Source organism: Salvelinus alpinus, chromosome 29 (genome assembly GCF_045679555.1).
Source record: "Salvelinus alpinus chromosome 29, SLU_Salpinus.1, whole genome shotgun sequence".
In the NCBI taxonomy this organism is placed as follows: domain Eukaryota; kingdom Metazoa; phylum Chordata; class Actinopteri; order Salmoniformes; family Salmonidae; genus Salvelinus; species Salvelinus alpinus.
Genome location: NC_092114.1, coordinates 42,825,784 through 42,838,892, shown reverse-complemented (window position 1 = coordinate 42,838,892; position 13,109 = coordinate 42,825,784). Strand labels below are relative to the sequence as shown.

Genomic DNA, 13,109 nt, shown 5'->3' with positions numbered 1-13,109 from the left:
CAGTACACGTTGTTTTCATTGGCTACCTAGCTAAACTGTTTGCTAGCCTAACTTCCTCACATGGGCAACAATGAACCAGCTAAGTTGGCTAGCTAGTTAATAGCCTACATCTAGGCTACTTATTGAACTTCAATCATCTCAGGCCAGTGGCACAATATATGCATTTATGGTAAGATCAGAATCAGTCATAATCATTGGCCTGTACAGAGAATTAAGTCAAAGCCACAAGTCTATAATCTCCATCCGTGGCTTGGGAAAGGGCCAATTTAGCAAGCCAGCTACTGCAGGACATCAACAAAAAGATACCAGAAAACAGACATTTGTCTGACGATGTTTTGCTTAGGATGTGTTTTGATTGGTGTGAAGCCAAATCTAAAACTGGCCTCCCTTTGGGGGCGTTATGCTGCACCAGGACAACCAACCGTTGACCTCAGCTCAAATTATTTATTATTATTTTTTATATCAAGGTAGGCCAGATGCTTGCTGGCATCAATCAATCAAATGCTACATCGGCAACACGTCATACTCTTTAATTCCAGACAGCATCAGATACATGGGCTACACATACTGAGACAGAGAGGTTCTGTTTCACCTCACTCGGATGATTTCTCCGATGAGTTTCAGCCACCTGCGAATTGACCGAAAATTCTGAAAAAACAGACGAAAGACAAAATTTTATAATTTTTACTTGTCAAATATTTGGCATCCATGAGGAGACGCCAATGCTACTACCATACCCCATTCAAAAGGCACTTAAATATTTTATCTTACCCATTCACCTTCTGAATGGCACACTGACAACCCATGTCTCAATTGTCAAGGCTTAAAAATCCTTCAACAGTGCCCAGGGCTACCAGGCACTGCCTGTGTGTGAACGTGTGTTTAAAAGCCTTCCAATATCTGCTGCTCCTGCCACATTCCTCTTAGAGGCTGAAAGGTCAGAGGTCAAGAGTGGAAAAAGGTTGAGATGAGGCACAATGTTGACAGTTCCATCGTTTTACAGCTCTATGGACAGAGGAGAGAATATCTAAAAAAAATTATACACCACTGATTGCGAGACACTCTCTGGCTGTGAACGCAGCGCATAGAGTACTCACCAGTCCAAGACACGTCAGTGCTAACCTGAGCAGTCGAGAGACAATTACCCAGAATTTAGATAATGGATGACATTTCTACAGGTGACACGAGCCAAAAGCATCACTCTGGGAGAAGAAGAGCAGATTGCAAGGGCAGATGAAGGGGAGAAAGATGACAAAATGGACAAGCACTTGTGGGGATGTTGTTAAAAACATATTTGCAATTGGCGATGCGTTATAGGGCAGTGTGTTCTCATTTCACCGAGTTTCGGATCATGAAAAGTTCAGTTTTAGTTAGATTTCCCTTTGACCAAACTAGGCCTATAGATATAGAGTGCATCCCAACTGACACCCTATTCCCTGCATTACTTTAGGCCCAGGTCAACACAAAGCAGTGCACTATATAGGGAATAGGGTGCCATTTGGGACATAGGGCTAGTTATGGCCCCTCACAAGTGACTGGTAATATTTAGTCTTCAATGGCGTACTGTTTCATCCAATCTCTCACTTCCCTGAACTTTTAAACAGTAACATCATCGGCCTAAAGTATGAGGGGGGGGGGGGGGGGTGAGTTATCACATGCCTGAGTTTACTGAGGATTTAGAGGCCTATTCAAATCAGAAGTAGGCAACGCAGCCTAAAACAAACCTGTGTCAATCTCTGAGAAATAAACGTGGCAATAAACTTCCATGACAAAGTTTCCTATCATGGTTACAATGGGATGCCTGTCCTTTGGGTGATTTGACTTAAAACTGGCATCATTACGACCCAACATGAGTTGTGGTCTCCACCATCAGCGATAATACACAAAGCACAACCCTAGCCTACTATCAAACTAATATGGCCATTATGATGAAAATGATTTGGGATGTAGGCCAGGCCAGGCCTTATTACATTAACAGCAATACACAACATTATTCCAACTGATTTGGCTAATAAGTCTAGGCCTAATAAATGTTGTGCTTATTCATTATAAATGGGACTTTATAGCAGTGTGATGCAATGTCACACACACCCACAGTCCACATTGCTTTATTCCGTTAAAGTATACTGCAAATAAAACGTTTCAGTACATATCCTCGTTTGGCTACAATATCAGTGAAATGGGTTCAATTCCTGTGTAAGGGGGGCGGTGTCCGGGGTGATTTAGGCAAACCCGGGAAAAGGTCATTGACAGGCTGGCTGGAGACGTTTTTGTTCACGCTTGAAAGGGAGCGAGGTTAGGGGGTAGGCCAGGAAGAGAATCATAAACCATTTCAGTCCCTGAGAAATACAGTCAATTGCTTTGAATGCCAATAAAATGAGTTCACAATCTGCTCACAAAACACACACCGTGCCGCACACAATGGAGACCCTCAAGGATGCACGCAAGGATGCCCAGTTTTGGAATGGTAAAGGACACCTATTGTAAACTCTTATGAAGACCAAAAGGTGGTCACTTTTCATTTACACAGTGGTAATATGACCGAAACCACACTTATAAGTGCGTTTTAATCTGTCAACACATCATAACTTACTTGTCATATTCCGCGTTGTCCTTTTCACAGCGTGCGTCCTTGTGTTTCTGCCAATCCTTTCCGTGTTTGCAGGTGGTGAGGAGCACCACATCCTCCTGGTTATGGACGTGATATAAGGCATTCCTCGTGTCTGACCCTATCCCTGTAAGGTATCGCTTCCCCTTAAACACAAGCATGTATTTCCTGAAAGGTGGGATGGAGTTGTACTTTAGGTACCCCCTGTCCCCTCCGGTCCTAGGGTGCTCCTTGGAGAACAGCGGGATGGACACGTCAAAGTTGGGCCTGAAGATCTCGGTACTGATGCTGGCCTTGGCCAACATGGCCTGGCCTATGTCGAAACCCAGGTCTTCCGTGTAGTCCGGCCATGTCCCAGAGTACAAGTTAAATATGAGGTGGTTTCTGCCGTTGTTCCAGAGATGAAGGTTCTGGACCTTGGTTTTGAGATTGTGCACGTACTGCGGAGACAGCGAGTCCCGGTCCAGGGTGTCCAAGCTCAGGATGAATAGACAAGCTTGACCCGGGTCAGTGGTGTAGAACCTGGATCCCTCAACAATCGACAAAATATTCTGGTAACTTTCTGAGATTTTCTCCCCTTTCTGCTGGGGGTAGACATACACTTTGAAATCGTTCTTTTTGCATGCTGAGAAATCAAAGCACGAATCCATGCGACATCTTTTGCCTTTGTACACACTTGTATTAACTTCCCTCTTCTGCCTTGGCGATATGTGAATGTTGTATTCCTCGGTGTCCGGTTGATCCCAGAGTAGGAATTGTTGTAAAGGTTCCGAGAAGTGTGGCCACGGCTGGCCGGGGCGATATCCATTGTGGCTACGGTCATGCCGGTTTCTGCCCGAAGATGGAAGTTGTACACCTCCAAAGTAGAACAGTAGACTTAGACATGTACCGGCGGAGAGCACGATTAAATATCGTTTTTTGGCCTGCATGTGTCCTACGAATAGGGGCAAGGTGTTTACAAATAAATTCGAAGTGGCCAGAAGTTAGGCTCTCACCACCTCCAACTACACCCCTCTGCCATCTTCCAGCCCGAAAATATTTCAAACTCGTGTCTTCCCACTTCTTCGTATTCCGTGCCCCAATCCAGCGATTGATCCAGAGCATGTGGGCGATTTTAAATGCGTTTTCCCTCCCTTCCAGTTAGTTTTACCATTTCACTCCCTCGACCAAGTAAAAAACAATCAGATATCCTACGCTCTCTGCCCCTCTCGCTCCCTCCCTCATACAGCCAAGCTGTATTCAAATGCTAAACTGCGCCCGGTTAGAGGTGCCCGAGGCTTTTTATTAGCCCTTTACCCTGCGAGAGTAGCGGCAGGGGTTCATGAGGTTCCCTGCCTTGGCCAACACAGAAAAGGTATCCCACGTTTGAGATGTAAAGTCGTTAACACGCCGGCTGGGATTTAAAGCAGTCGGCGTGGCGGGTTTAGATCCAGAGGTCTCGGAGTAGAATTCGTCTTGTTCCTCGCGCTTTCTAAGGCGATATTTCACTCCATGGTTCCATAAACGAACGAGTAAAGCGTAGTAGAACAAGAGCGGTTCATCAGTGCAAATGTAGCCTCACAAATCTCTGCATTTCTCTTATGTTTTAATCTCCAGACAGACCTCATACACGCAAAAAAATAATCTCATCGGAGAATAGGGCCTGATATAAACGAAGAAACGAACGCAACGATCTCAAACAGTACTTACAATTACAATGTGCCTTCGCAAATACATTGCAATTGTTACCGATATGGGATTCCTTGATCCTAGTGTCCAATTTCCAAACGCTCAATTGTTCCGATTCTTACTCTGTAATGTTCCAATCCCGACACGATGGCAGCAGACTTGACGTCCCATCAGTGTGTATACGCTTTTCTCATTGGTCTATACTTGGGGCCGGAAAAGGCGGTACTTCGAATGCACCCATTCACAACTGGAGCGCTCTCGCCGAAGAATTTAAAGCACGAGTGAAATATCGAAAACTATCGAATACTTTGCGCAAAAAGTATATATATATATTTTCTACAAATTATATTGCAAGTAATGATTATAAACTGTCACCACTGTCTTGAAATAACTCGTTTGATGTTATTTCCTTTAGTAGAGATTGACGCTGTGGCCAAGAACCAGTGTTGCTTTAGTGCGCAAACAAAATCACGTTAACCAAAGGTGTGCGCCCTACGGTAACGTTTACACAGCACAAATTGATGGTTCAGGAGTGAAAGTGTAGGCCTATAGGTTGATCAGACGTAATACATCTAAAGATTTTCACAAACATATAAAATAATTTCTTTCAAACTATAAATGTGCAGAGCCGAAAAAGATAGTCTCACACAAACCAAAGTGCACTGACTAATGACAAAGATTAATAGCTCCAAATCGCTCTTGAGGAGTCACGCCATGCCTCATAATCTACACAGCTGCCATTTTGTGGAACAACACTCAGGGTGGGTGAAGGGGCCATCCTCGTTTTTTATGGCCAATTAGTTTAGGGGGGAAGGGGGTGGTAATTAAACATGACCAATGAGAGGGACCGGCTGGGAGCTGTGCCAGAATCCTGGGTGTTAGCCAGCCTCAGTATTACCCTTTTCATACTATAGTGCCGAGTCCGACCTGAACCATACAGTGCTGGCTCAGATATTTCCTCTTCTCGTGATCTTTTCCAGCTTGGTTCCATAAATTATGGCTGTGTGGATCTGTACCCAGCCCAGCTCAATACATCTCAGCTTGGTTCGGCTCGGCTCAGTATGTGTAAATAGGGTATTAGTGTGCCGTTGAGACAAAGCCTCCTTTAGGCCCCCAACACCAGCAACCTTTAGGGCCGTAGGGACTCCTTCATTTACTTTTGAAAGTAATTGTGCCCCTTGTGCTATTCGTGGCAATCACTTGCTGGCAATTCCATTTAATTTAATCACCAATTAATTGCTGTTATAATTTATACCTAATCTGACCCACTTTTCCTACATGGTGTTACATGAGATTTTTTATTTTATTGAATCCTTATTTAACTAGGCAAGTCGGTTAAGAACAAATTATTATTTACAATGACAGGCTACGCCGGCCAAACCCGGACGACGCTGGGCCAATTGTGCGCCGCCGCCCAATGGGACTCCCAATCACGGCCGGTTGTGATACAGCCTGGAATCGAACAAGGATGTCTGAAGTGACACCTCTAGCACGGAGATGCAGTGCCTTAGACCCCTGCGCCACTCGGGAGCCCACCTCGGGAGCTAAACGAACCAACTCCAGACAGGGCACCTCTGGTTGGTTGAGAATAGCTGGATTACCTGAAGGATTGCTATGGTTCCCCTGGTATACAGATGAGCTGTTTGTGAAGCAGCACTTCCTCCCCGCATCGGCAGGCAACTGTGATGAAGGCCACGGTAAATTAGGGCGGCGGTAAACAAATACCCACGGCTGGGAAGGTAATCCCAGGGTTCAGGGAGTTCTAGGCAGATAGAAGACAAAACAGCCTTTGAGAGTGCAGATCGGGCACAGATAACTCCCCTTAGGATGATGTAACGAGCTCGAGTGCTCCAGGAGGCTGGAGACGCAGATAGGCCTGGATAAAGGATGTGTGTGTGTGAGCACGGAGTGTGTGTGAGCACAAAAACAGACAAACACAACAGAGCCGTGTAACCCAACCGCAAAATCCCAACACACCGTCATTGGAAACCAAAACGCAGCAGGCCAGGATTTGTTGTGGGGGGACAATAAAGGGTCTGCAAACCTAATAGAGGTCACTTTGTACAGACAGGTAGAGGGAGAGGCTCATAAAAACATGGAATTGAGTTATATTGATGTAATCTCCTATTCATGGTCTCCTTGGGAGTGTGTTCTACCGTACACAATGTTTATCCCTGGCATTGTTGTGATGGGTTTAGGATACATTACACCTATTCAAATATTCACTCCACGTCCATTGTCTTGTCACCGACGTGTTATCCTAATTTCTCAAGGATGATATCTGCAAACTCTGAGAGGTGAAAAGTTCGGAGGAGAAATATCAACTTAATCTAATAGAATCGCGGTCATTTAAATCCTTGAGGCCTCAACATCCCAATGCAATAAACATTGGTGGTAGACTTTCCCAAAGACAATAGAAATCTCACAACAACGACTAAAAAGGCCAGAGGACTTTTCAGTAAGTCATATAGTACAGTAGCATTGTACAGGCACAGTGTGACTCATGTAGCTATGGCTACTGAGTGGGAGTTAGTGTGGTCTTGGAAGTTGTGTTCTTCTTCTCTCACTCTCACGGAATACCTCCAGGCGAATGAATGTTAAGTTGTGGTTCACAGCCTTTTCAAGAGCTGCTCGGAGCTCGGTGTGTGGGATGCTATAGCGATCTTCTTCCCTTTAATTTATTTATTTCAAATGACCTTTAGACTGCAGGAGCAGGGATTTCTTTAGGCAAAGTGAGGGTTTAAATGTTCTGGGATGTGGGAGGATGACGGCCATCGTTTGCAGGGCTCAAAGCGAGCTGGAGACGAAACTCTGAAATTTCATCCGGAATTCTACTGGGACGCCAAGGCAGCAAATGAACTGGAGCAGGTTAGATGTGGTGATAGTTTTTTGTCCTCATTAAAAAACCCTGCCGCCGACTCCTGAACCACTCATTTTGATTTGGGATTTGGGTGATATTGAAGCCGGGAGAATAGATTTGTATTTTTTCTCTTCTTCGCAGAGTTTCTCATAAAAAAAAAAAGCCGGCAGGAGGTACTTTACATATGGCATTGTTTTAAACTCCGCGATTAAAGAAAGAATTTTCGGTTGAGTGGCTTAGGAAAAGAAGAAACAACGGAAACTCGGAGTTTGGAGATCCTTAGATGAGGAAGAGTGGCAAATAACAACCTAACGGAGACTTACCACATCAAATATGACTTTCACACAAGTAACTGCAGAACCGAAACATAACAAGTGTCAGTTTCATTAAAACTCTCTATGCTATTTTATTAACATGGATAACAGCACGGATTTCAACAATTTGAAGTATGCTGATGTTGCAGAAGTGGATGGGTACTACAGTGCATGATGATTTGCATGTGTTTAAAGCAAAGTAGCTAATTCCCATTAGGGATTCCCACTGCATGCTAATCCACTTAATGTACAATTATCCATGCAAACCACAAGTGCATTGAATAATAAACAGACTTTACTAATCCCACGGATACTGGGAGTAAATAATATAGAACACAGACCATGTCTGCACACTATTCGTAGTGAAACCAATCACACACACACACACACACACACACACAAGCCCTTGCGTATGCATGAACGCACACATACAGTGCATTCAGAAGGTATACAGACCCCTTCCCCTTTTCCACATTTTGTTACGTTACAGCCTTATTCTAAAATGGATTAAATTACATGTTTTCCTCATTAATCTACACACAATACCCCATAATGACAAAGTGAAAACTGTTTTTTAGAAATTTTAGCAAATGTATAAAAAGTAAAAAACTGAAATACCTTATTAACATGAGTATTCAGACCCTTTGCTATGAGACTCGAAATTGGGCTCAGGTGCATCTTGTTTCCATCGATCATCCTTCAGATGTTTCTACAACTTGATTGGAGTCCACCTGTGGAAAATTCTATTGATTGGACATGATTTGGAAAGGCACACACCTGTCGATATAAGGTACCATAGTTGACAGTGCATGTCGGAGCAAAAACCAAGCCATGAGGTCGAAGGAATTGTGCCTAGAGCTTCGAGACAGGATTGTGTCGGCACCGATCTGGGGAAGGGTACTAAAAAATGTCTGCAGCATTGAAGGTCCCCAAGAGCACAGTGGCCTCCATCATTCTTAAATGGAAAAAGCTTGGAACCACCAAGACTCTTCCTAGAGCTGGCCGCCCGGCCATACTGAGCAATTGTATGGGCCTTGGTCAGGGAGGTGACAAAGAACGATGGTCACTCTGACAGAGCTCCAGAGTTTCTCTGTGGAAATGGGAGAACCTTCCAGAAGGACAACCATCTCTGCAGCACTCCACCAATCAGGCCTTTATGGTAGAGTGGCCAGACGGAAGCCACTCCTCAGTAAAAGGCACATGACAGCCCGCATGGAGTTTGTCAAAAGGCATCTAAAGGACTCTCAGACCATGAAAAACTAGATTCTCTGGTCTGATGAAACCAAGATTGAACTCTTTGGCTTGAATGCCAAGCGCTACATCTGGAGGAAACTAGCCCCCACCCCTACGGTGAAGCATGGTAGTGGCAGCATCATGCTTTGGGGATGTTTTTCAGCGGCAGGGACTGGGAGACTAGTCAGCATCAAGGGAAACATGAGCGGGGCAAAGTACAGAGAGACCCTTGATAAAAACCTGCTCCAGAGTGCTCAGAACCTCAGACTGGGGAGAAGGTTCACCTTCCAACAGGACAACGACCCTAAGCACACAGCCAAGACAACGCATGAGTGGGTTCGGTACAAGTTTCTGAATGTCCTTGAGTGGCCCAGCCAGAGCCTGGACTTGAACCCAAACTAACATCTCTGGAGGGACCAAACAATAGCTGTGCAGTGACGCTTCCCATTCAACCTGAGAGAGCTTGAGAGGATATGCAGAGAAGAATGGGAGAAACTCCCCAAGTACAGGTGTGCCAAGCTTGTAGCGTCATACCCAAGAAGACGCAAAGCTGTAATCGATGCCAAAGGTGATTCAACAAAGTACTGAGTAAAGGTTCTAAATACTTACGTAAATGTGATATTTCAGTTTTTATTTATTATGGGGTATTGTGTGTAGATTGATATTTAATCAATTTTATAATAAAGCTGTAACATAACAACGTGAAAAAAGTCAAGGGGTCTCAATACTTTCCTAATGCACTGTGCAGTACACACACTGTATATTCCATCCACATACACACATCTCTTCCTGTCTTTTTCTTTGAAGAGATGCAGGGGCAAAGCCCTCCATTGCTGTGTGACTTAGTGCATTAAGTCCACTGCCAAACATCTAAGGAGGCTTTTCTCACCCCTTTGAACTGCCTCGTGCCCGATCCTCCATTTCCCTCTTCCAATCTGCTTGGATGGAAGCAGAGAGCTGGGTGCAGTCCTTACCATGATTCTTTGCTGGAAAGATGCTCCTCAGATTGTGAGGAAAAAGTCCCTCTTTCTCTCACCCTTTATCTTGTTTTACCCATTTTAATGACTTATTGTTCTAATTTTAGACAGCTCCAGGAAGAGCAAGATATAGTGTTAAAGAGACGTGAGAGAGATGGGGTGAGTCAGTGAGAAAGAGAACTTAGTATGTGCTTTGATGCTGTCAGTATATAGCACATAACACTGATTACCAAATAGTCAAATAAACATGGCTCAATTTCTCACCAGTGATGTAAAATTAATCAGAAATCCCTTTCACAAAGCACATAAAGAAATCAATTTTCGAACGGAGTAAGAGAACCATTTTCAAATGGAGTAAGAGAACCATTTTCGAACGGAGTAAGAGAACCATTTTCTCCCCAAGTCTTTGAGACTTTGTGAAACACTGCAGGGATAGATCAAAGACCCACCCCTCATAGTCCCCTCGCAGGAGAACAAGGAATGCAGCCAGCTGGGTTGATGGAGGAGAAAATGACGCACACAAAAGGTCAAAATGACAAGTGAGGACATGTCAGACTATTCACGACTTGACAGTACTGGGTTAATTATGAACGTCCTGTTGCGTTAGTCTTATCGCTACACAAAGTAGCACAGACTACTGAGGCCTCTTAGTACTGTGCAATACTAACCAGAAACCGTGGATGGATGGCAGCATTCGCGCAAAACTGAAAGCGCGAACCGCTGCTTTTAATCATGGCAAGGCGACCCGAAACATGACCAAATACAAACAGTGTAGCTGTTCCCTCCGCAAGGCAATCAAACAATCTAAGCGTCAGTATAGAGACAAAGTAGAGTCGCAATTCAATGGCTCAAACACCAGACGTATGTGGCAGGGTCTACAGTCAATCACAGATTACAAAAAGAAAACCAGCCCCGTCGCGGACACCGACGTCTTGCTCCCAGACAAATTAAACACATTTTTGCTCACTTTGAGGACAATACAGTGCCACTGACACGGACCGCTACCAAAACCTGTGGGCTCTCCTTCACTGTGGCCAAGGTGAGTAAAACATTTAAACGTGTTAACCCTTGCAAGGCTGCCGGCCTAGACAGCATCCCTAGCCGCATCCTCAGAGCATGCGCAGATCAGCTGGCTGGTGTGTTTACGGACATATTCAATCTCTCCGTATCTCAGTCTGCTGTGCCCACACGCTTCAAGAGGGCCACCATTGTTCCCGTTCCCAAGAAAGCTAAGGTATCTGAGCTAAACGACTATCGCCGCGTAGCACTCACTAATGTCATCATGAAGTGCTTTGAGAGACTAGTCAAGGATCATATCACCTCCACCCTACCTGATACCCTAAACCCACTCCAATTTGCTTACCGCCCCAATAGGTCCACAGACGACGCAATCGCAATCACACTGCCCAAACCCATCTGGACAAGAGGAATACCTATGTAAGAATGCTGTTCATCGACTACAGCTCAGCATTTAAAACATTTAAAACATTTAAAGCTCAGCATTTGAAGCTCAAGACCCTGGGTCTCGACCCCGCCCTGTGCAACTGGGTCCTGGACTTTCTGACGGGCCGCCCCCAGGTGGTGAGGGTAGGAAACAACATCTCCACTGCCCTGATCCTCAACACTGGGGCCCCACAAGGGTGTGTTCTCAGCCCTCTCCTGTACTCCCTGTTCACCCATGACTGCGTGGCCATGCACGCCTCCAACTCAATCATCAAGTTTGCAGACAACATTACAGTGGTAGGCTTGATTACCAACAACGACGAGACGGCCTACAGGGAGGAGGTGAGGGCCCTCGGAGTGTGGTGTCAGGAAAATAACCTCACACTCAACGTCAACAAAACAGATGATCGTGAACTTCAGGAAACAGCAGAGGGAGCACCCCCCTATCCACATTGACGGGACAGTAGTGGAGAAGGTGGAAAGTTTTAAGTTCCTCAACGTACACATCATGGACAAACTGAAATGGTCCACCCACACAGATAGCGTGGTGAAGAAGGCGCAACAGCGCCTCTTCAACCTCAGGAGGCTGAAGAAAGCCTTTCACCGAAAACACTCAGAAACTTCTACAGATGCACAATCAAGAGCATCCTGTCGGGCTGTATCACAGCCTGGTACGGCAACTGCACCGCCCGCAACCGTAAGGCTCTCCAGAGGGTAGTGGGGTCTGCACAACACATCACCGGGGGAAAACTACCTGCCCTCCAGGACACCTACAGCACCCGATTTCACAGGAAGGCCAAAAAGATCATCAAGGACAACAACCACCCGAGCCACTGCCTGTTCACTCCGCTATCATCCAGAAGGCGAGGTCAGTACAGGTGCATCAAAGCGGGGACCGAGAGACTGAAAAACAGCTTCTATCTCAAGGCCATCAGACTGCTAAACAACCATCACTAACATTGAGTGGCTGCTGCCAACAGACTCAAATCTCTAGCCACTTTAATAATTAATAATTGGATGTAATAAATGTATCACTAGTCACTTTAAACAATGCCACTTTATATAATGTTTAAATACCCTACATTACCCATCTCATATGTATATACTGTACTGTATACCATCTACTGCATCTTGTCTATGCCGCACGGCCATCACTCATCCATGTATTTATATGTACATATTCTTATTCATCCCTTTACACTTGTGTGTATAAGGTAGTTGTTGTGAAATTGTTAGATTACTCGTTAGATATTACTGCACTGTCGGAAAAAGAGGCACAAGCATTTCACTACACTCGCATTAACATCTGCTAACCATGTGTATGTGACCAATAACATGTGATTTGATTTGATTATACAGTAGACAGTGTATAAAACATTATGAACACCTGCTCTTTCCATGGCCAACTGACCAGGTGAAAGATACGATCCCATATTGATGTCAATTGTTCGGGGTGTCAAACTCATTCCAAGGAGGGCCTAGTGTCAGCTGGTATTTGTTTTTTCCTTTCAATTAAGACCTAGACAACCAGGTGAGGGGAGTTCCTTACTAATTAGTGACCTTAATTCATCAATCAAGTGCATGGGAGGAGCGAACACCCGCAGACACTCGGCCCTCCGTGGAATGAGATTGACACGTGGTGTAGATGAAGCGGAGGAGACAGGTTAAAGAAGGATTTTTAAGCCTCGAGACAATTGAGACATGGATTGTGTGTGTGTGCCATTCAGAGGGCGAATGGGCAAGACAAAAGATTTAAGTGCCTTTAAACGAGGTATGGTAGTAGGTGCCAGGCTCACCGGTTTGTGTCAAGAACTGCAAGCGCGGCTGGGTTTGTCACGCTCAACAGTTTCCTGTGTGTATCAAGAATGGTCCACCACCCAAAGGACATCCAGCCAACATGGGCCAGCATCCCTGTGGAACTCTTTCGACACCTTGTAGTGTCCATGCCCCGACGAATTGAGGCTGTCCTGAGGGCATAAGGACACCTTCCTAATATTGAAACTCAA

At 45.1% G+C, this 13,109-nt stretch overlaps 1 protein-coding gene across 1 annotated transcript in view; it reads right to left on the bottom strand.

The window, feature by feature from the left end:
* Positions 1-4,434, bottom strand: part of LOC139558790 (exostosin-1b-like) — a 112,316-nt gene extending 107,882 nt beyond the window's left edge. Inside the window, exon 1 of the mRNA XM_071374221.1 lies at positions 2,594-4,434. Coding sequence (XP_071230322.1) covers positions 2,594-3,537 — 944 coding nt within the window. The 5' untranslated portion in view covers positions 3,538-4,434. The remainder of the gene's footprint in view (positions 1-2,593) is intronic.
* Positions 4,435-13,109: the final 8,675 nt, after the last annotated feature.